The 24,705-nt window shown below is 47.3% G+C and overlaps 1 protein-coding gene across 1 annotated transcript in view; it reads left to right on the forward strand.

Moving 5' to 3' along the window:
- The window catches only part of MAPk-Ak2 (MAP kinase-activated protein kinase 2), a 183,478-nt gene that overhangs the window by 56,967 nt on the left and 101,806 nt on the right, over positions 1-24,705 (forward strand). Inside the window, exon 4 of the mRNA XM_089562625.1 lies at positions 2,531-2,610. Within this exon, the coding sequence (XP_089418751.1) occupies positions 2,531-2,610 (80 nt within the window). The remainder of the gene's footprint in view (positions 1-2,530; positions 2,611-24,705) is intronic.

Consider the following 24,705-nt stretch of genomic DNA (forward strand, 5'->3'; position numbering starts at 1 on the left):
CTGTGGGGTCACCGACAGTCGGCAACCCAAGGGTCGCTCGTACCGCCAATGGTGTGCCACCTTTGACCGACCTGAGTTTCTTTGGAATGACGTATGACCGCAACTACCGAGCAAGAAGAACAGAGGTGGCTTTCAAGAAGGCAAGGTTTTGAATTTTGCTGAGCAACAGATCCCACCTGACATTAACAACGTGTTTAAGCTGGGTCCTAAGCACGCCTTTGAGCCTAAGCTAGACGGGCCGGGAAAGCTAGCTGTGTCCAGGTCCATCGCAAGGAACGCAGAAGAAAGTGAAAGGGCTCGCTGCATCACTGAATGTCTTGGAAGTTTTAGAGCGCACAAAGGGAAATACTACTAAGCCAAGTCCGATCAACGCCATAGCAAATTGCATGCAATCCAAGAACCTGAGGGTCATCCTTTCAGACAAAGGTTACTTCACCATTCTTTCCGAAGCTCAGTTCCAGGAAAAAGCATTGGCAGCTGTTACGAAAAACTTTGATGCAGCTCCATTGAAAGAAGCGAGGGTAAAGAAGGAAGCTGGGGATCTTCTCAAGGAACTTGGCCTTGAGCGGTTATGCACACAGGTCAACAAATGCAAGAAGCTGCATTTGGAAGTATTTTTCACCGCAAAGACACATAAGGCGGACGTCCCGTTTAGGGCTATAGTGTCAGAGCAGCACCAGGTGTCACTTGGCAGCACCAGGTGTCAATTTCCCAGCAAAAACACCTTTCCTCTCTGCACCTTTGTGACCCTCTAAAGATCGCCAACTCAGATGCTTTAGTAACCTTCCTAAAAGACCACAACCCCCGCAACTGTGTTGCCTTCAGCATTGACGTTACTGACCTTTACTACAGCCTTCCGCACGACACCTTGCTTAAGTGGGTGAAGATCACAGAAGAGAATGACGAAATGGTTTTTTCCAACAACACAGGACTGAGCGTTGAAAGTTTCCTTGAGCTTTTGCAGTTTTGCCTACGTTCCACCTTCGTAGGCTGGGAGGGCAAGCTCTACTCGCAGTAAGCTGGAGTATACATTGGGTCCAGCGTTGCTCCCGTGTTGAGTGAAATTTTCCTGATGTATGTGGACAGGGACCTTGAAAAGAACCTGACAGGATTGCATCACACCACCGTTAGGTATGTGGACGATTATCTGGTTTTCACTGAACGCGATCGGTTCGATGCGAGTGTGGTTCACATCGTCAAAGTGTTTAAAGAGTGTGGGTCTGGATTGCTGTTCACTTTTGAGTTGCCCGTAAGTGATGAACTACAGTATTTAGATTTGCAACTGCGGTTCGCCCGTGAGCATGTCTGCTGGAAATACAGCCAGCTGTACAGCCGTTGCTGAGTTCTCAATCGGGGCACTCAAAACTGGTGAAGAATTGCATTGTAAGTTCTTGCCTGAGTTCTTGTGGTGGCAGGATTGATAAAATCCTGCCACCACGGTGTTGCTGACAGTTTCTGAGCACAACTCGTGAGGATAAAGAATGCCGGCTACCAAGATGCAATGGTGAACGAGGCTTGCTCAAGATTACTTAAGTGCTTCAAGCGACAGTTGGCCCTGAATGCACCACTCAACAGTCCGGAAAAAGAAAAGAAAAGCACCTTAGTTGTGCCATATTTGCACCAGGTCTCCCACGGACTGAGAAATGTTGGAAAAAGGTTCAACGTATGTATTGCTGTCTGCTCCTGTCAAGCTTAAACAAGTGTGTGCTGTGATAGAAAGGAAGAAAGTGTCTAAAAAGAAAAAAGGTTGAGGTGTTGCACACACGGATCTGTTCGTCATCTGCCTCATGTGTGTCGTCTACTGCTTTCCCCTTTCCTGCGGAGCCCGCTACATAACAAGCGTTTGCAAGAACACAACCACAATTTAGATAAAGGCAATGACTAATCTTATCTTGTTACCCATTGTAAGGGGTGCGCAGTGATGCAAAACAAGAAGAAAAAGTGCACTGCTTTGTTAAGTCAAGCAAAGGTGTTGTATTCTCACAGAGTCCAAACCACGCGGGAAGTAGCAGAAGCATACTTCATCGCAAAGGAGCAACGGGGCTGCGTTAGCAAACCTTCGGTTGCTTTAAGTGATTACGAGATCACGTTTCTTGGCAGATTTTTGGCTTCGGGCGCTCGCTAGTTTTATCATTGTCTTAGTTTTGTTTGTTTAATTTTGTTTTCATGTTTTATGCCTTCCTTATATACCCAGGTTTTCACAATAAAGCCTTAGTTGTGAGTTCAGCGCTTGTCCTGTCGTTGCCTTTACTCTTAGTTTTTTGTGCGCTGTTGTTCAACCATGAACCAATACCAACTCGCCCAGCTTAACGTTGTACACTCCTAAGAGTGTCGAGAAGAAATTATTTGATGGTTGTAGGCCAAGCAGCAAACAGTGTTGTCATGCAGAGACGAAAAAACGCGACCGAAATGAGGTGTAAGCAATAGCTTAAGGAAGCACTGACTCCAGTGGGTGTAGTTATGCTGATGATGAATACTTTGAAGCTTGTCCAAACAAACTCCAAGGCACTGACAGTTGAACCTTTTGCAGAGGCAGCGGAAATCATCCGGGACATCTGCAAAGCTGTGGCCCACCTTCATCGCATGGACATTGCTCACAGGGACCTGAAGGTAGTAAGCTGTGCCCATTGCTGCACCTAATGTGGTGCCTTTTTTATTTTTTGCTTACTGTAGCTTAGAGGTGGTGTCTCTTGATTGTTTTTTTGAACTATGCCCGACCAGCCATTCATGTGGCCAGCCAAATGAGGATCCCTACACCATCGGAGCAACCAGGCATGCCAGAGAAATGCACCAGGTTGCCCTCACCAGGTTGCCTCAGAGAGCACAAGCAACCTTTGGGGCTTGTGCACACACAAAGCACTCTTGTGAAAATCACACACGCTCTGGTGTGTCCCGTCTGCTTTTTCACTAGATTGGACTGTCGTCGTACGCAAAGGTGCTTTGTACAACAGATACGGAAAGAAGGCTGCAAAGAAGTAGTATAGGTTGTAATTTGTCTTACAGATTGGGCGGAAAGGTCGTTGAGCAGTGGCACACGGCATGAGCTCGATTTGTACTGCTAGCAGATCGCCAGGAAGATTTGCAAACTGGTTAATTGTTGTGCAGACAAAGGATACACTCTTTGTTTCTGTTTTAGCAAAATAAAGTCAGGTGTGATTTTCAACGATACAGTTGAGCCTACAAGTATAAGGCCACGAAATGCACAGAGTGGCCAAATACAAATGCCTCGGGATATGGGTGACGAAGGGCATATATACACAGGAAAGCATGTACAGAGGCGTCCACTTCCAACCTGAACGCCGCTCCGTGCGGCCAGCGCGGCCGGCGCTCCGCGGTGCGCCTCTCGCGGGCGCCTGGGGAAGTATTGCGCGAGCGCATTGACAGCTGTAGGCGGGGCCTTCGCCGCGTCGTCTGCTTCAGCGCGGCGGCTCCGACAAGGCGCGCTCGCTGTGCGGTGAAGCGAACTTTGCTCTTGCTATGCGCAATAAAACGACGGTCGGGCACGGTTGTGGAAAGCGCAACAACCGCGCTTGGTTCTGTTTAGCACGTGATATATCGGGAGCGTTTGCCCCTGTTCGTGTTTCCTTTCTTTCTCCCTTTCTTCCTTCCTTTCTTTCTTCCTCCCTTTCTTTCTTTCTTTCTTTCTTTCTTTCTTTCTTTCTTTCTTTCTTCCTTTCTTTCTTTCCTTCTTTCCTTCTGTCTTGCGATTAAGGCGCCCGTGTAAAACTTGGTCCATGTGTGAATGAGATGTCCAAGCTGTGCGGACAGTTCGACAACTCAGCTGCTCAGCTCCTTGGTGGCGATCAGCCAGGCTATTCTCCGGACTCACATGACTGTTTTCATTACCTCAAAGTTGGGCGCCGCAATGTGATGATTGTATGGCGTAATAGAGATTGGTGCAAAGTGAGTATGAACCTTCTAGCAACGTTCTACTGCGGGAACAATTGGAAAAATTTGACACAGAACAATATTGGCATGTTTTATTCTACATGTGCACGAAAAACGAAAAGTTTAAAAATTGAAAAAAAAAAACGAAAGGACGTTTAGAAATGGGATTTCAAGCTGTTAAGTTGCAAAAGAATATAACATATTCGTTCTCGAACATAACAAATACCATTGCTTGGGCAGCGGAAACGCGATGTCTTTGGCGCCGTTAGCCATTGTCTAGAAGCGGGTGGCGTCACCATTGGCCTGAATTACCTCCCTCATCCTGTTCAGTAGAGAGGCGTACAGTGCTTCGCACAGCTCAGCGTTCGCCCTGAGTTCTTCCCAGCGCTCTTGAACTGTGGTCCAAAGGTTGTCTGCGGACAAGCCGTGCAGGTTGCGGGAGGACAACGATGTTTTTATATTTCCCCACAAGTTCTCAATGATGTTCAAGTCCGGGGGTTGCGGTGGCCATTCCAACACGGCAACTCCACGCTCCTGCAGGAACGACGATGTCAGCTTTGACGTGGGGACAGGAGAGCGGTCTTGTTGGAAAATAAAATCCTGTTCCGGAAAAGCTTAGCCAACAAGGAATGGCAACACCACGTCGTCGAGAGTGGAGCAGTATCTCGCGGCCGTGAGTGAACCCCTGATTATCACGAGAGGCCCAAGCCCATCTTTAGTGACACATACCGTCAAAGAACTACGTCCACTGGCGGCTACCCTCTGGATGAATCGAGCATCGTACCTGCGGAAAAGAAAGAAGCATAGGTGATTGCCGTCTGCTTGTTCTGGTCACATTATGAATAAGCACTGAAATTTAAAAAGAAAATTCATTGTAACCACTCATAATTTATGCCGCGTCAAAGGTTTGGTGGTTTGTTTAAGGAACATTGACGGCAAAACTTGGCAGAGGTTTAACATGGGTAAACTGATTTAGACGTGAGAAAGCCGCAACAGTGTTTCGAAGAGCCCGTTTCCAGGGCTGATCTCGAATTCCACGCGATGAGAGCACGCTCTCCCCGCTCCCCTCGATACCGACGCCGCTACTATGCCGCTAGCCACCCAATTTTCTAGCTCAGGGTAGGTATCTGGATGAATGCTTTTGCACTGTAATGAATGTTTATTTTTACCGAGAGAACCGCGTTTCCATGACACAGAGGCCACACTCCCTGAAAACTGAGTTTTGTAACCTTGGGATGACCTAACAACGAGCCACAGGTGTCGCCATCAACGAATAGTTTCGCAGGTACGCAGCGTGCCGTTGACGAAGACTTTCAGGTGCGCATCTTGGAAGCTCGTATACACATTCATTCACTTCAAAGTAGACGCGTACGCGTCTGTGTGTGTGTGGAGGGGGGAGGCATGCGTTCCCTTTTATTAAGGACGAAAACTGGTGGAGCTGTTCGCAGCGTCCATTTCACTTCTAGCTATAATCGGTACTCTCGATATTGCTCGCACCTTGCAATAACTAAACAAGGTAACATTTTAACGTTATTGCTGCCACTAACTCATTATGGTCGAAGCGTACTGATTTCACCTGTACCAAGACACTCAGTAAATTGTCATTCAGGACTACCTTTAGCTGTAAGCTTCAAGAGCGAATATGTTAATGATGTATGTCAGTGATCCGCCGATTTTGAAACCTGTTTGCATTATATGAGACTCATTTAAATTAACAGATGTGAGCAACATGGAAAATGTTCAAGGAAAGAAAACTTGAATCCCGCTTAACATATCTTTAGGAGTATAAACTCAATAGCAACAGCGGTCCCTCGCGCGCCTTTACTCCTATTTCGGCTAAGGTCTCCCAAAAAGAAGTACTGGCCTTTCGTTACAATGTCGGGTCCTAGGATTGCTGCGAAACAAGACATTGGTCGTGTCAGCTGCCACCGGAGGCAGATTGCTCAAACCCCTGTGAGAAATTTACAACTAGCCAGGTGGTTGGAAGGTTATGATGATGTCACAAGGGAATATCCCTTTCTCTATCAGTTGACACCTACTACCTGCCACGGTGGGCAAGTTGCTTCCAATCGGTGGGAGGTTGGTAACTGCCTTAGAATACTAACACGGCCAGGAGCCACCTATCACTGCGGCCAGGTTATGACGAAGTCACAAGGCCACATGTCCTCTCTCGTCGAAATGAAATTTCAGTGCGCGGACATCAGAATGTCATGCGACCTCTGTTGACCTATCAGGAATCTTGTGACGAAGGCACTAGATCAAGCGACCTTTTCACCAATCGAATTTTCGTGACACGGCCGGACGCCACTTTTTCCCGAGTACGTAACCTATAATGCTACCACATTAAAACAACTTTGTTTTATTTTTTAACTGTATGACGGAGATCTTTCACCAACTACCGCCCTCCGATCATAGCAGCTAACCACAAAGTTGCATCTTCCTTCTCGATCTCGACTACAACATCTAACTACAACAAAGTAACATCAATGCTAACTGATGCTGCAAAATGTAGCGACTAAAGTTCTCATGCAGATTACTCTCACGCTAGCTTACGACCATGGCTAAACGTACCGCATGTTGACGGGGCGCCATACTCGTGATGTTTGATCCCATCATGTCGTGAATGTGCTCTCGTCGGTGAATACCACACGTTTCCAGTCATCCACAGACCAGTCAGCATGCTCTTGAGCGAACTGGAGCCGCTTAGCCTTGTTTTCCGCTCGCAGAAGTGGCTTTCTAGCGGCCGTTCTGCTTCTGAGTCCTGCCTCATAGAGGCGTCGCTTGACGGTTGTGGCCGATGCACTGAGTCCGAGCTCAGCCCGCACTTGCTGGACTGAACTTCTCGGCTGATCTGCCACGGCTGCTACAATCTGCAAGTCTTGGTCACGAGTAGTCACCCGGCGACGGGGCTGTCGAGGGGCATCCTCAAGTCGTCCTTCGTCTCTGTACGCTTGAATGATGCGGTTGACCGTTGCAAGATGATTGTTCGTCATAGCAGCAATAGCTCGCTGGGAATATCCCCTGAAAGACAAATCTACGATCTGCCTCCTTTTTTCTTCTGGTACTCTCGGCATTGTGCTTCAGTCGTGAGCGAAGAAGGGAATGAAGCACTACCGAACAAATATAGCCCTGTTATCGCGCTGCGACAAAAAATGTTTGATACAACTGCGAATTGCAGGTGACTACGCATATACGGTTTCCTACTATGGGCAGCAAAGCGGGGACTAGCAGCATCATGCTTACGCTTCGAGCCAGAAGAGGTATGAAGCATAACTTATACGCAGACCCTCTGTCGCGCAGCGATAAGGGAATGATTCGTCATTTGGTGCCCGTTTCCAAAGGAAGCAGTGCCGTCATGATAGTAGGGGTGATACTAAGCACCCTCAGATTTTGGAACCTGTTTTAATGGCTCAAGTAAATGACTTCTGCTCTGCTGGAAATCATAAGGCGAGCTGACTGCATTCGATTCTCAGTCTAATTCGCTGTGATGTCCTAACCGCCTTCGGAGTTGCAATCTGTACTCAGCGGCATGCTACAACGTTTCAAAGGTTTCTCCCCGCTGATACTTGGGCGCAGTGATTATCCGGAATGAACTGAACTAAAAATTCGATTGCAATGCTGTTTGATCTCTTTGCATGCATATTGCAAAGAAAATGTTTGCAAATAAGCAGCAACTTACGGCGGTGCTTAGGCGAGTTATATCTCTAGCGCATGAAGGACGCGGTGCGTGTAGCATCATTATCATCACCAGCCTGACAATGCCTACTGGAGGGCAACAGCCTCTCCCATATTTCTCCAATTAACCTGGTCCTGTGCTAGCTGCAGCCATGTAAACCCGTAAACCTCTTACTCACATCCGCCCACCCAACTTCGTGCCGCCCATTGCTGCGCTTGCCTACTCTTTGAAGTCAGTCCGCTACCCTCAATTACCGACGGTTACCTTGCCTTCCGATTACATACTCTGCCCATGCTCATTTCTGCATCTTAGTTTCAACTAAGATGTCGCTAACTTACGTTTATCGCTCTCTTCTTGTCCCTTGAGGCTACACCTATCATTTTCCTTTCCACAGCTCTCTGCGTCGTCCTACGTTTGAGTTGAACCCTTTTAGTAATCCTCCAGTTTTCTGCCTCATGTGTAAGTGCCGATAAGATGCAGCTGTTACATACTTTTCTCTTCAGGGATATTGGTAAGCTACCATTCATGATCTGAGAATGCCTGTCAAATGCACTCCAGCTCATTCTTATACGTCTAGTTACTTCAGTTTCATGGTCCGGATGAGTGGACACTACTTGCCTTTGGTGGATGCATTCACTTACTACACCCAGTGCCTCGATACCTATCGTAAACCATTATTTTCTTCTGCAACTGTTCAAGATTACTTTATTTTCCGCATATTATTTTTTAGACCCACCATTCTCCTGTGCCGGTCTAAGTCAGTAATCATGGTTTGCAGCTAGGCCCCTTGAGTTACTGAGCAAGGCGTTGTCGTCAGCGAATTGCAAGTTAAAGGTATTCTCTGCTAACTCTTATCCCCAACTGTATCCCTAACAATCATCACATTGCGGCGCCCAACTTTGAGGCAATGAAAACAGTCATGTGAGTCCGGGGAATAGCCTGGCTGATCGCCACCAAGGAGCTGAGCAGCTGAGTTGTCGAACTGTCTGCACAGCTTGGACATCTCATTCACACGTGGACCAAGTTTTACACGAGCGCCTTAATCGCAAGAAAGAAGGAAAGAAAGAAAGAAAGAAAGGGAGAAAGAAAGGAAACACGAACAGGGGCAAACGCTCCCGATATATCACGTGCTAAACAGAACCAAGCGCGGTTGTTGCGCTTTCCACAACCGTGCCCGACCGTCGTTTTATTGCGCATAGCAAGAGCAAAGTTCGCTTCACCGCACAGCGAGCGCGCCTTGTCGGAGCCGCCGCGCTGAAGCAGACAACGCGGCGAAGGCCCCGCCTACAGCTGTCAATGCGCTCGCGCAATACTTCCCCAGGCGCCCGCGACAGGCGCACCGCGGAGCGCCGGCCGCGCTGGCCGCACGGAGCGGCGTTCAGGTTGGAAGTGGATGCCTCTGTACAGTCTCACAGTGGCGGAAAAGAACTAGGAAACTAACCAGTAGGTATGCAGGAGGTGAGGACGGAGAAAGAGCATTAAACGAGAGGTAAAAAACGCAGAAAGTAAAAATGCATCAATTCGCTGGAAAAGAAGTATAGTGTAGAACTTATGGATACTGGAAAAGGCAGATCAGGAAAGAATTTTTCTATGATTTTATTTATTTATTTATTTATTTAGTAATACTGCAGGCCAATACTTTGGCCCAAGCATGATAACTCAAGAGGCAGTGCCCTACTCTTTGAAGCTAGATCAGGGTGTCTTAGAATGTGCAGCTGCAACAAGCAATTAACCCAAAAAGATGCTGCATGTGCTAAAGCTGTACTCGAATGTGATGGTATCTATCTGGATGTTGATAAAGGGCAGCCACCCTCCCTCAGGCTCTAGGTTTTAGATGTAACAATGGTCATGTGGATAAATCTATGGTGGAAGTTAGCAAAAAGCAACTGGAAAATTTATGGGTCAAAAGCAGAGTGCTGACATAAGGTCATAAGTGTAGGATTGAAAATATATTGAAAGAAAATGGGCTAATAATTGAAAACACCATTAAATAAATATATTGGAAGGGGCTTTATTCATAGGTGAAGACAGCAGCACAGTGTGCATCCCTCACGTCTTGCTATCTCAGCGCAGCAACAGCAATATGGGCGAACTGCCTTTGAACCAACAGTCTGGACCAAATTCATTTGTACCGCTGCGAGAAGGCCACCTCCAGTCATGGCCGCCTCGCCTCAACCCATGAAAAATTCAGCAAAATAGAGAAACAAATAAAACAGTTGTATTCTTATAGGCAGGTGTTTAAGCTGTGACTCAATATTTCAAACGTTTGAGTTGATTTTATGCGCTTTTGCTTTTATGTTGTTTATGGTGACATCAGTGCATGGCAGCAGCGAAGTGACATGTCGTACCAGCCCGTGCCAAAAAGTTTATGAGCGCAGTTTCAACATATTTCTATATAACATTCAATATATCCTCAGATCTGTTAGCAGGCTTGTATTTTTTTTGCTGCTAAAGATTTTGCTGTCGTCAACAGCTTTCCCCTTTGGTTTCTGTGGCAGTTTTAACTGCTCATTGTGAGCAATAGGACACTATAACAGAAAGAATTTGCAACATATTGGAAGAATGGACTGTTACCTTAAATATATTTTTGTACCAGTACCTTACAGTTTTACAATATTCATAATTTTTGTTCAAGAAATTGAAATTGATTTTTGAGGAAAGGAAATGGCACAGTATCTGTGTATCTCGGTGGATACCTGACGCAGTAACATTGGCTTGGTATACACCCCAGTTTTACATGCTGCATTTTTTTTACGCTGCCCCTGATTTTAGGTAGCGCTGCAAACTAGGCTTTAACTTTAGTAAGTTTATGCTGCATGAAATGCTGAATCGAATGACTTCAACCGGAATATTCTGCAGGAGACGGTTGGCATGGTATGATTTTTTCATCGTGCGGGGTCGACAGCTTTTCGACCGAACGAGCTGTATGCGCTCTGGCATAAAGCATCGCGGTGCCCCTTGCTTTAAGCAATCTTGGTTTAAGCAGCGGTGACCATCCTGCCATTTTTTTCTTCATATTTCTTTGATGGTGCATTAAATCTGTATGAATTTGCCATTTTGTTTGAGTAGAATTTTTGATCCTACACTTGTAACCTTACGTCACCTCTCTGCTTTCGAGCCACCATTATTCTAGTAGCTTTTTCCTAATCACGCCGTCTCTGGCACTGCAACGCCGGCACCCTCCTTTGTTAGTTCAGGTAACTAGAAACGACACTGTGAGGAAAAAAAAATCCTAAAGGGGACGAAGCGGGGCAGTTTCCACTTCTCAGTAGCCTTAAATTGAACCACACGTCTACAAATACATGCTATGGAGGAGTTTACTGGTCTTTATAAACACAGATTTCTGCGATGTTCCGATGGGTCCTCATTTTGGTTGAAACTTGACCCGTTGCCAGACTTCACTGCCGATGTTGCGAGACTGCCTGCCAAATTTGATGCCCGCATGTACATCCAAGTTTGGTGGCTGCCATCCGGTGGCCTGACTGTTTCCTCCTCTCTGCTCGCCTTCTCTTTCGCTTTTCAAATGCCGCGATTGACAATACATAGGGCTCATTTGTTCATCCTGTCTTTTACGCTCGCCTTCTCTTTCGCCTTTAACATTACAGAACGGCTGTCCGCAATCAGTCGCACGCGGTAATTCTGCCCAGACTGTTTCCTCCTCTCTGTTCGCCTTCTCTTTCGCTTTTCAAATGCCGCGATTGACAGTACATAGGGCTCGCTTGTTCATCCTGTCTCTTACGCCCGCCTTCTCTTTCGCCTTTCACATTACGGAACAGTCGTTCGCAATCAGTCGCGCGCGGTAATTCTGCCCAGACTGTTTCCTCCTCTCTGTCCGCCTTCTCTTTCGCTTTTCAAATGCCGCGATTGACAGTACATAGGGCTCGCTTGTTCATCCTGTCTCTTACGCCCGCCTTCTCTTTCGCCTTTCACATTACGGAACAGTCGTTCGCAATCAGTCGCGCGCGGTAATTCTGCCCAGACTGTTTCCTCCTCTCTACTCGCCTTCTCTTTCGCTTTTCAAATGCCGCGATTGACAGTACATGGGGCTCGCTTGTTCATCCTGTCTCTTATGCTCGCCTTCTCTTTCGCCTTTCACATTACGGAACAGTCGTTCGCAATCAGTCGCGCGCGGTAATTCTGCCCAGACTGTTTCCTCCTCTCTGTTCGCCTTCTCTTTCGCTTTTCAAATGCCGCGATTGACAGTACATAGGGCTCGCTTGTTCATCCTGTCTCTTACGCTCGCCTTCTCTTTCGCCTTTCACATTACGGAACAGTCGTTCGCAATCAGTCGCGCGCGGTAATTCTGCCCAGACTGTTTCCTCCTCTCTGTTCGCCTTCTCTTTCGCTTTTCAAATGCCGCGATTGACAGTACATGGGGCTCGCTTGTTCATCCTGTCTCTTATGCTCGCCTTCTCTTTCGCCTTTCACATTACGGAACAGTCGTTCGCAATCAGTCGCGCGCGGTAATTCTGCCCAGACTGTTTCCTCCTCTCTGTTCGCCTTCTCTTTCGCTTTTCAAATGCCGCGATTGACAGTACATAGGGCTCGCTTGTTCATCCTGTCTCTTACGCTCGCCTTCTCTTTCGCCTTTCACATTACGGAACAGTCGTTCGCAATCAGTCGCGCGCGGTAATTCTGCCCAGACTGTTTCCTCCTCTCTGTTCGCCTTCTCTTTCGCTTTTCAAATGCCGCGATTGACAGTACATGGGGCTCGCTTGTTCATCCTGTCTCTTATGCTCGCCTTCTCTTTCGCCTTTCACATTACGGAACAGTCGTTCGCAATCAGTCGCGCGCGGTAATTCTGCCCAGACTGTTTCCTCCTCTCTGTCCGCCTTCTCTTTCGCTTTTCAAATGCCGCGATTGACAGTACATAGGGCTCGCTTGTTCACCCTGTCTCTTACGCCCGCCTTCTCTTTCGCCTTTCACATTACGGAACAGTCGTTCGCAATCAGTCGCGCGCGGTAATTCTGCCCAGACTGTTTCCTCCTCTCTACTCGCCTTCTCTTTCGCTTTTCAAATGCCGCGATTGACAGTACATGGGGCTCGCTTGTTCATCCTGTCTCTTATGCTCGCCTTCTCTTTCGCCTTTCACATTACGAACAGTCGTTCGCAATCAGTCGCGCGCGGTAATTCTGCCCAGACTGTTTCCTCCTCTCTGTTCGCCTTCTCTTTCGCTTTTCAAATGCCGCGATTGACAGTACATAGGGCTCGCTTGTTCATCCTGTCTCTTACGCTCGCCTTCTCTTTCGCCTTTCACATTACGGAACAGTCGTTCGCAATCAGTCGCGCGCGGTAATTCTGCCCAGACTGTTTCCTCCTCTCTGCTCGCCTTCTCTTTCGCTTTTCAAATGCCGCGATTGACAGTACATAGGGCTCGCTTGTTAATCCTGTCTCTTACGCTCGCCTTCTCTTTCGCCTTTAACATTACGGAACGGTCGTTCGCAATTAGTCGTGCGCGGTAATTCTGCCCAGACTGTTTCCTCCTCTCTGCTCGCCTTCTCTTTCGCTTTTGAAATGCCGCAATTGACAGTACATAGGGCTTGTTTGTTCATCCTGTCTCTTACGCTCGCCTTCTCTTTCGCCTTTAACATTACGGAATGGTCGTTCGCAATTAGTCGTGCGCGGTAATTCTGCCCAGACTGTTTCCTCCTCTCTGCTCGCCTTCACTTTCGCTTTTGAAATGCCGCAATTGACAGTACATAGGGCTTGTTTGTTCATCCTGTCTCTTACGCTCGCCTTCTCTTTCGCCTTTAACATTACGGAATGGTCGTTCGTAATTAGTCGTGCGCGGTAATTCTGCCCAGACTGTTTCCTCCTCTCTGCTCGCCTTCTCTTTCGCTTTTCAAATGCCGCAATTGACAGTACATAGGGCTTGTTTATTCATCCTGTCTTACGCTCGCCTTCTCTTTCGCCTTTAAAGGGCAACTTCGGCGATTTTTCGACGTTCATCGATCGAAATGAAATTTTAAGACTATATTCTTTATGGTAGTCTTACATTGATATTTCATGTAAAATTTCGCACCTGAAAGCGGCGCAGTTTTTTCGCAAGCGAATTTTGAAGACAAGCGCTGCTCGACGCGAGCGGCACCCACTGATCGAGCAACTTCTACAGGCCACCCTGTACTGTGACGTCACTGGGGGGGCGGCGTGTCAAGCTAGTCGGGCGCGCGCTGGCGTTGGCAGTGGAGGGGAAAACTGAAAATTGATTTTGAGGAAAGTAAATGACGCAGTAACGTACACCCGAAACCGGGACATAAGGGAGGAGTGAAAGAAGAAAGGAAGAAAGAGGAGCTGTGGTGGAGGTCTCCGGAATTATTTCGACCACCTGTGCAATTTCGCGCCATCCCATCGTGCCTGATGTGATGTGTACTCCAAAGTGATGGGTCACGGCAACTTCTGAGGTGCTGTGAGCTGCACAAATTCTTCATCTGTGACAACGGGCGGGATCTAGCATAGGTTTCCTAGCGATAAGAACATTCGCGACAATTGGGTGAGAGCTGTCCGGCGTGTCAACTGGTCTCCGAGGAAGCATTCCCGCTTGGGCTCGGAACATTTTGCGCCAGATTGTTATGAAGACGCGTGTACCTCAGAGGGAGCTTTGGACTCGCTAAGGCTTCGTTCAACCGGGGCTTGAAGGCAGATTCTGTACCAGCGTTAATCGAGTACAACCGCCCATCGCAGCAGCCAGCTGAATGAAGCGCGGCCGTCAAGAGGAAGCGGACCACGGAGAGCGCGCTAAAGTATGTTGGATTGTAGAACTGTAGCTGGCGGGAATTCACTTCCAAAAGCTCGCCGTCGAGACAAAGCTTCGCAAAGAGAGGACTTTTGGTTATGCATTCCCCTGTAGGGACGTTGTGCACCGTGGCAACGTTTCGGCAGCAGATTCTTTCATCAGGCTGGGTCGGCCGGCACTCACCACACGAACAGCTATCAGCGGGAGCATCACATTAACTTTTGTTCTGACGACTATGTCACAAATGCATGCACGAGAAATGACTCAAATACTTACTTCTCCAGTTCAGACCGTCTCCATGCTGCAGGTGATGAAGCATGGAGACGGTCTTCGCAGCGCGGCGAACCAGGCGAACCCGCTAGTGACGTCACAGTCAATACCGCACAAAGGCACCTCTCTGGTTTCGGTTTCGAGTTATGCGTATTTTGCTGTTTAAAAATTATTTTGGGGTTGCTTTTGAAAACTTTGTATCGTACACATTACGGAGGTTCTTAGGAACACTAAACAGCCATTAACTTAAAATGGCTGAAAAATCGCCGGAGTTGCCCTTACGGAACATTACGGAACGGTTGTTCGCAATCAGTAGCACGCAGTAATTCTGCCCAGACTGTTTCCTCCTCTCTGCTCGCCTTCTCTTTCGCTTTTCAAATGCCGCCATTGACAATACATAGGGCTCGTTTGTTCATCCTGTCTTTTACGCTCGCCTTCTCTTTCGCCTTTAACATTACGGAACGGTCGTTCGCAATCAGTCGCACGCGGTAGTTCTGCCCAGACTGTTTCTCCTCTCTGCTCGAGTTCTGTTTTGCTTTTGAAATGCCGCACTTGACAGTACATAGGGCTTGTTTGTTCATCCTGTCTCTTACGCTCGCCTTCTCTTTCGCCTTTAACATTACGGAACAGTTGTTCGCAATCAGTCGCACGCGGTAATTCTGCCCAGACGTTTCCTCCTCTCTGCTCGCCTTCTCTTTCGCTTTTCAAATGCCGCGATTGACAATACATAGGGCTCGTTTGTTCATCCTGTCTTTTACGCTCGCCTTCTCTTTCGCCTTTAACATTACGGAACAGTTGTTCGCAATCAGTCGCACGCGGTAATTCTGCCCAGACTGTTTCCTCCTCTCTGCTCGCCTTCTCTTTCGCTTTTCAAATGCCGCGATTGACAATACATAGGGCTCGTTTGTTCATCCTGTCTTACGCTCGCCTTCTCTTTCGCCTTTAACATTACAGAACGGTTGTCCGCAATCAGTCGTGCGCGGTAATTCTGCCCAGAATGTTCCTCCTCTCTGCTCGCCTTCTCTTTCGCTTTTCAAATGCCGCGATTGACAATACATAGGGCTCGTTTGTTCATCCTGTCTTTTACGCTCGCCTTCTCTTTCGCCTTTAACATTACAGAACGGTTGTCCGCAATCAGTCGCACGCGGTAGGTAATTCTGCCCTGACTGTTTCCTCCTCTCTGCTCGCCTTCTCTTTCGCTTTTCAAATGCCGCGATTGACAATACATAGGGCTCGTTTGTTCATCCTGTCTTTTACGCTCGCCTTCTCTTTCGCCTTTAACATTACAGAACGGCTGTCCGCAATCAGTCGCACGCGGTAATTCTGCCCAGACTGTTTCCTCCTCTCTGCTCGCCTTCTCTTTCGCTTTTCAAATGCCGCGATTGACAATATATAGGGCTCGTTTGTTCATCCTGTCTTTTTACGCTCGCCTTCTCTTTCGCCTTTAACATTACAGAACGGCTGTCCGCAATCAGTCGCACGCGGTAATTCTGCCCAGACTGTTTCTCCTCTCTGCTCGCCTTCTCTTTCGCTTTTCAAATGACGCGATTGACAATATATAGGGCTCGTTTGTTCATCCTGTCTTTTTACGCTCGCCTTCTCTTTCGCCTTTAACATTACAGAACGGTTGTCCGCAATCAGTCGTGCGCGGTAATTCTGCCCAGACTGTTTCTCCTCTCTGCTCGCCTTCTCTTTCGCTTTTCAAATGCCGCGATTGACAATACATAGGGCTCGTTTGTTCATCCCGTCTTTTACGCTCGCCTTGTCTTTCGCCTTTAACATTACAGAACGGTTGTCCGCAATCAGTCGCACGCGGTAATTCTGCCCAGACTGTTTCTCCTCTCTGCTCGCCTTCTCTTTCGCTTTTCAAATGCCGCGATTTACAATACATAGGGCTCGTTTGTTTATCCTGTCTTTTACGCTCGCCTTGTCTTTCGCCTTTAACATTACAGAACGGTTGTCCACAATCAGTCGTGCGCGGTAATTCTGCCCAGACTGTTTCTCCTCTCTGCTCGCCTTCTGTTTCGCTTTTCAAATGCCGCGATTGACAATACATAGGGCTCGTTTGTTCATCGTGTCTTTTACGCTCGCCTTCTCTTTCGCCTTTAACATTACAGAACGGTTGTCCGCAATCAGTCGTGCGCTGTAATTCTGCCCAGACTGTTTCTCCTCTCTGCTCGCCTTCTGTTTCGCTTTTCAAATGCCGCACTTGACAGTACATAGGGCTTGTTTGTTCATCCTGTCTCTTACGCTCGCCTTCTCTTTCGCCTTTAACATTACGGAACAGTTGTTCGCAATCAGTCGCACGCGGTAATTCTGCCCAGACGTTTCCTCCTCTCTGCTCGCCTTCTCTTTCGCTTTTCAAATGCCGCGATTTACAATACATAGGGCTCGTTTGTTTATCCTGTCTTTTACGCTCGCCTTGTCTTTCGCCTTTAACATTACAGAACGGTTGTCCGCAATCAGTCGCACGCGGTAATTCTGCCCAGACTGTTTCTCCTCTCTGCTCGCCTTCTGTTTCGCTTTTCAAATGCCGCGATTGACAATACATAGGGCTCGTTTGTTCATCGTGTCTTTTACGCTCGCCTTCTCTTTCGCCTTTAACATTACAGAACGGTTGTCCGCAATCAGTCGTGCGCGGTAATTCTGCCCAGACTGTTTCTCCTCTCTGCTCGCCTTCTGTTTCGCTTTTCAAATGCCGCGATTGACAATACATAGGGCTCGTTTGTTCATCGTGTCTTTTACGCTCGCCTTCTCTTTCGCCTTTAACATTACAGAACGGTTGTCCACAATCAGTCGTGCGCTGTAATTCTGCCCAGACTGTTTCTCCTCTCTGCTCGCCTTCTCTTTCGCTTTTCAAATGCCGCGATTGACAATACATAGGGCTCGTTTGTTCATCCCGTCTTTTACGCTCGCCTTGTCTTTCGCCTTTAACATTACAGAACGGTTGTCCGCAATCAGTCGCACGCGGTAATTCTGCCCAGACTGTTTCTCCTCTCTGCTCGCCTTCTCTTTCGCTTTTCAAATGCCGCGATTGACAATACATAGGGCTCGTTTGTTCATCCTGTCTTTTACGCTCGCCTTCTCTTTCGCCTTTAACATTACAGAACGGTTGTCCGCAATCAGTCGCACGCGGTAATTCTGCCCAGACTGTTTCTCCTCTCTGCTCGCCTTCTCTTTCGCTTTTCAAATGCCGCGATTTACAATACATAGGGCTCGTTTGTTTATCCTGTCTTTTACGCTCGCCTTGTCTTTCGCCTTTAACATTACAGAACGGTTGTCCGCAATCAGTCGTGCGCGGTAATTCTGCCCAGACTGTTTCTCCTCTCTGCTCGCCTTCTGTTTCGCTTTTCAAATGCCGCGATTGACAATACATAGGGCTCGTTTGTTCATCGTGTCTTTTACGCTCGCCTTCTCTTTCGCCTTTAACATTACAGAACGGTTGTCCGCAATCAGTCGCACGCGGTAATTCTGCCCAGACTGTTTCTCCTCTCTGCTCGCCTTCTCTTTCTCTTTTCAAATGCCGCGATTGACAATACATAGTGCTCGTTTGTTCATCCTGTCTCTTACGCTCGCCTTCTTTTTCACCTTTCACATTATGGAACGGTCGTCCGCAATCAGTCGTGCGTGGTCTCACGTGGTAATGGTGCCCAGACTTTTCTCCTCTCTGCTTGCTTTCTCTTCCAGCCGGCTCTAAAGTTGTGAATTTCTCCTATACTGCTCTGATATGATTTTCAAACGCCGCTGACAGCCGATCGCCGCTGACAGCTGATTCCCGTTGGCATTGCATAACCTCTGCCACGTGTCTGGCGGCATCTAATGCTACGAATGTCTCCTTTCCTACTTTACTTCAGTCACCTGGGGTTGCTTGACATGCACTGCCATCGCAGTGTACAATGGCCTCTAGCATTTCGTCTCCATCGAAATGCAGTTGCTGTGGCTGGGATGCGGCTTGTGTCATTTGGCTGAGTAAGCGAGCGCCATGGCCACTAAGCCCTGGCGGTGGCCGGGCGATTTCAGATATGATCACACAGTGAAGTACTGGTCGACGTCTTAAGATTTCAGATTTTTTTTGTATCTAGCGTGTGATGATGAGAAAGGAAAGATCAGTAATCTATATTTGTCCAGAAAATTATTTGGAACGACAAAAATTTCTTGATAACTGAGAACCGGACTGCCGTGTTTGTGGGCATGGTACTGTTTTTGACAGCTTTCACTGCGAATAACCGGAAATCTGTTGTCAGGAAATAGATGAAAGCTTGCATAGAAGTTATATCAGGGCGGTAGAGTGCATCCAGATGGATGGAGAAATTATATTTTGGAAAAGGTGGCATGGCCCTTCGTAGCCTGAGGCGGTCGGTTGTCTTGTGGCCTGACAACCTTGATGGCTCGGTCTGTGGCCCGGTGTTGCACGGCCGGGTCTGGGCTTAGCAGCCCCCTGCTCAAGATTACCAAATTCCTCAAGTAGGGCATCTCCAGCACATCCATTTGGCAATTTTGTGGTGAACTAAAATTTAAGAAACAGCTCGGGTATGATTTTTGCTAACTTAAGAGGCTTTTAAATAAAAAGTTTTTTACTTTTACTTTTTATTTTAACAGTTAAAATATTTTAACTGTTCATTGTATGCGAACTTATCTACTAACAGGAATAAAATTTTCTCTACATCGCTGGTTGTTTTTAATTTCTGGGATTTAATGTCCCAAGTCAAGTCGGACTGTGAGGGACGCCGTCCAGCAGATAGCTCCAGTAATTTCGACCTCCTCAAGTTAGCTTGATCTCTGATTGCACAGTACCACCACAGGCCTCTACCATTTTGCCTTTGGAAAGTGTTTTGCTTTTTGGAAAGTGTCCTGGCTTTTGAACCACATGAATGAAACTTGATCCATCCTGATGTTCTAGAGCTTGCCTAAAATTCCAAATTTTATCAGCTGGCTTTCAGGGAGCAGCTCGTTCAAAAAAATCTTGGGGTGTGATGAGGTAAAAGAAGTGCACGTCCCCAATCCTCCCATAGAATCTATTTGTCACCAACCGAAAAAAAATGGAAAAAGGAAGAAACTGCAAGCTCGGCTATCAGAGAACAAAATAGGAACAAAGATCAAACATTGTGTGAAGCACCTGTCAAGTCTAACTCTGCTTCACACCTTCACCCCCATGGTGGCACCACAGTCCCTGACTTGACTGGCCATGAAAAGTGCAGTAATTTTTCCTCATGGCTGAAAGTGGGAAGAATAACAGCTCTAAACATGTGGAACAGTTTGTTTATTCCAGTTTTCCTCTAATCAAGTTCTTGCTCAGTGCAACCGGTAATTTTTGTTTTTGCTGTACTTTTTTTGTGCCTTTGGCATATTTCAAAAATAAATGTTCATGTACTTTTGCCCTCACAACTCTGCTGTTTGTTTCATTCAGAAGTGTTGGTAATCAGCTGCAAGTTGCGCTGGGTTTGTTTTCTTTCAGTGCACTCCTGCATTTCTCCACGGTAGTGAATGGGCAGCATCCTTGTCCCCAGTGGCACTACATGTGGTCTCAACGTACATGGCACATTTAACAACGGGGCTCGTGCTGGCCTTTGCCACATTTCTTGCAGCTTCAGAACCTACTCCGACATCGTCCCTCTTCTTCGGCGCTGCCACACCTTGGGAAGCACTCCCAGAGGCTTCGCCATTATTCTTTAATTTGGCTGTCCTGCCCATACCTACTTCTCTTCCTTCCATCCCGTCCCTCAATTTTCTCTCTCCATGCTGAGGACATTGCCCTCTGGTTATCTGGAGGCTCTCTCTGATAGTCACCCCCCCCAAACAGCTACAAACATGGCAGTGTAGCATGCGGCCGCCATGAACTGGCACTTTGCGGCTACCAACTCCTGCCGTTATTGACACCTGTTCACGTTAATGGCCGCGCCATTCAAAAGTTCTCTCAGACTTCTTCTTGGCTCTTTCATTCAGGCCAACCGACGGAACACTTGTACTCTTCAAACCTCTGCTATCAATCACATCCTCCGCCTCATAGAGCTCGTGCCTGGCAAGCACGGAGGTCTCTGTGAGTCGGAACTTGTTCGTCTGGTCCTTAGCAGACTTCACCTTCACCTCTCCCGTGCGGAAGCCGATGCTGAGGGCATTCTTCTCCGTCGTGTCCACATATACAGTCGTGGTATTCCCTCTAATGCATCTGCCGGATGTCTTTTTCAAAGTGCATCCTCAGCACCCTCCATGAGATTGGGGAGTCTCATCTGACCTCACAGTATGCTCGTCTTGCTCGTACCGCCACTGGTTGGCACATACTTGGACTCTTTACTCAGGCCCAGCACATTATCCCCTGCCATATTCATCAGCACCCTGCCCCCTTTGCCCAAGAACCTTCCACAACGACGCCAAAAACTGGTGAAGGCCCTTCGGAGATGCCTGTGCGATGCCAAGGCTGTGTCAGTGCTGCTGGGTACCCCTCCTGTGCGCTTTCAACCTCTGATTCCTGCCCTAAAACTGCTGCTGCCTCCTTGGGGGAGGTGGCGCTCGCTCCTGGTGCTCGCCACCATGGCCAGTGGCTCTGGTCGGATGTCCTTTGCCTCCCTCCCACTAGTCGCTGCTGTGGTTATGGCTGCTGACCCGAAAGACACGGGTTCGATCCCTGCCGCGGTGGTTGAATTTCTTTGGAGGAGAAATTCCAGAGGCCCGTGTACTGTGCGATGTCAGTGGACGTTAAAGAACCCCAGGCGGTCGAAATTTCCGGAGCCCTCCACTACGGCGTCCCTCATAGCCTTAGTCCCTTTGGGAACCCCTCAAACCACTGTCTCCCTCTTCTTTGGACCCCGCACAGGCAGCTGGAGGCTCTGGGACTGCCTCCTCATGACATGTGTCATTATTAGGTCACCTTGTACACCCACTGCGAAACCCCTTGGTATGGTGAGATTCTGTGGCGTCAGCTTCAGTAAAACGATCTGGCTGCAACGAGTTGGTTGCAATCTATATATATCAACAGCGCGAACGCAATCGGAAAAAGATGCAGATGGAACAGAGCACTGGACATCCAGCTTTATGTGAAGAAACTGAAGCCCGCACTTATGTACACGCCAGGTCAAACGCCCACCAGAGGATATAATCAACGGACTGGCAGTCACACGTTGTCCACGACATCAAAAGATGAGAGGAGCATCATTGTTAAAACCACACTAGACAATGACTTCCGCAAAATAAAGCACAAATGATTTGTGGAAAAAAGAACGGGAAAAACCAGGGTTGAGGGCACCCATATGACAAAACAAAAAAGATGTAGAAACAGAGTTGAGGGCATGATTTTGCTAAAAACTCAAGGTGCAAATAAAAACATGAGAAGGTGCAAAAACGCTTTAAAATAAAATATTAACGCCAACAATTAACACTTCTAGAACAAAAAAAGATTAACATATGAAGTGTGCCTCTGATAATCAGTCAGTGATTAATCCCGCTAAAACGAAATTCATAGTGTTCAAATGTACCCAGAAAATTCTTTTGTGTCCTCCTAAGTTAAACCTTTGTTCTTGTAATGTTCCGGCTTCTGATAACACCTTTGTTCTTGTAATGTTCCGGCTTCTGATAACACCAACTTCCTCGGTATTATTCTTGATTCAGCTCTTAAATTTTCCGTCCATATTGCTCATCAAAAAAAAAAAATAAAGATCTATGTTTGGCATCAGAGCTTCAATTAAGGCGCGTCCATATTTTCCATGCAACCTACTCCTATCTTTGTATTATGCCTTCATACATAGCCACATCACTTATGGGATTATTGCATGAGAAAATACTTATCATTGCCATTTATCCTCTCTGAAACACTTACAAAACCAGGCCATCCGCATTATTACCCGTAGCCCTTTCTCAGCTAATGCTCGTTCTTTATTGCAGGAGCACAGTATTTTACCAGTCCACCAGCTTTTCCAGTATCACCTTGCAATCATGTTCTTTAGATTACTACACGGCACCCTACATTTTCAGTTTAGAGACCCCATTCAGCTCATCAATCACAACCTTACCAGATTTGCAGCAAGAAACCGCTGAGCCGCTGCGGTGGCTCAGCAGTTATGGTGCTCGGCTGCTGACCCAAAAGACACGGGTTCGATCCCGGTTGCGGCAGCTAGAATTTCTTTGGAGGAGAAATTCTAGAGGCCTGTGTACTGTGCGATGTCAGTGCACGTTAAAGAACCCCAGGTGGTCGAAATTTCCGGAGCCCTCCACTACGGCGTCTCTCATAGCCTTAAGAGCGTACGTTGTTGGGCTAGTCGGTCAATCATGGTGAATACAAGGGGGGTACTGCGCACAAAAAGACAAGGACAAGAAGATAACACAACAAGCGCAGACTCGCGACTAACTTTATTTGAAAACACGACACTCCTTTTATAGTTTCAAAACTGTCACATCACACACATGATGAAACCAAAAACCTTTCTTCATTCTGATACAGTTTGATAGACGGGTCACTTACACAATCTTTATCCTTCTGTTTGATGCAGAACGCCTCCGCCAACTCACGCGCCACCTGGTCACGGCTCCTCCTCAAAACTTTTGTATCTGTTAGCAAAGGCAGGCAAGGGTTATTGCGCGTAGCATCCGGGCATGCGCCACAATGCAGGGGTAAATTCGATCCTGTCCCTGATTTCATGGAAAGCTGGTTTCCCATGGTTTCCCACCAGCTTTCCATGAAATCAGGGACAGGATCGAATTTACCCCTGCATTGTGGCGCATGCCCGGATGCTACGCGCAATAACCCTTGCCTGCCTTTGCTAAGAGATACAAAAGTTTTGAGGAGGAGCCGTGACCAGGTGGCGCGTGAGTTGGCGGAGGCGTTCTGCATCAAACAGAAGGATAAAGATTGCGTAAGTGACCCTTCTATCAAACTGTATCACAATGAAGACAGGTTTTTGGTTTCATCATGTGTGTGATGTGACAGTTTTGAAACTATAAAAGGAGTGTCGTGTTTTCAAATAAAGTTAGTCGCGAGTCTGCGCTTGTTGTGTTATCTTCTTGTCCTTGTCTTTTTGTGCGCAGTACCCCCCTTGTATTCTCATAGCCTTAGTCGCTTTGGGACGTTAAACCCCATAAACCAAACCAACCAATTTTCTGCTCCCCAAAGTCCATACCAATTATGGTAAATCGGCATCATCTTTTCAAGCAATTTCATTTTGGAACACATTGCCACCCACTCTAAAAACATCAATTTCCTTGCCTGAATTCAAAAATAAGCTCAAAGTATCTTTATTGGAAGGCTGATGTGTTATTCTCTTTTTGTGTGTATTACCTGCGTTATTGTGATTTTGACTCTGGTTTTGTGGTGAAGTATTGATTTGATATTTTCTATATTTTGTATTTATCCGCTGACTATGCTCCAATCATTTCTTGTATAAGGATGGATAACTGGGCGAGTTTGTACTGATACATCGTGGGAGGGAACAGCGCGGACCAAAGTACGCCAAAGTGAGCGTGGACCAAAGTACGCCAACGAACCGCTAGTGTCACCGGTGGAAAGGTTGGCCCTGTCAAGAACCATTTCCAGGGAAGTCGTTGAAGGGGTGCGCCCGAGATTCCTTGAAGAGAGCGTCAACGCTTTGGTTGCGTCCCCAGGGGCGCCTCGACGACGTAAGGACTTACGGTCTTTAGTGGATTTTTTCGAGTGCAATAATTTGCGGCTTGTTTTATCTGATAAAGAAGGTCATTTTGTTGTCATACCCGAAGGCATTTTTGCTGAAAAGGCTTCACAGGCTGTAAAAGTAAGTGCTTTAATCGTGTCGATGTAGATTCGCAGAGTGTTAAGGAACAGGCCGTTTCGTTACTGAACCAGTGTAATCTTGGACCGCTGGCGACGGCTGTTAGAAAAGCACAAGGCGATAAGTTAGATCTGTTTTTTCTCCGCCAAGACTCATAAAGTTAACATTCCTTTCAGAGCTATCATTTCGGAAACTGGCACTTGGCAGCACTGTGTATCTAGTTATCTACAAAAGCACCTTTCGTATCTAGTTGTGGATGATCCTTTCCTGGTTAGTAATACAGACAAGGTAACCCTTTTCCTAAAGCATAGCAATCCAGGTGGTTGTACAGGCTTCAGTATTGACATTGAAGATCTTTACTATTCACTTCCTCACAATGGGATTATGAAAGCAGTAAAAAAGTGCAT

This window comes from Amblyomma mixtum, chromosome 10 (genome assembly GCF_055824585.1).
Source record: "Amblyomma mixtum isolate Tamu chromosome 10, ASM5582458v1, whole genome shotgun sequence".
Lineage (NCBI taxonomy): Eukaryota > Metazoa > Arthropoda > Arachnida > Ixodida > Ixodidae > Amblyomma > Amblyomma mixtum.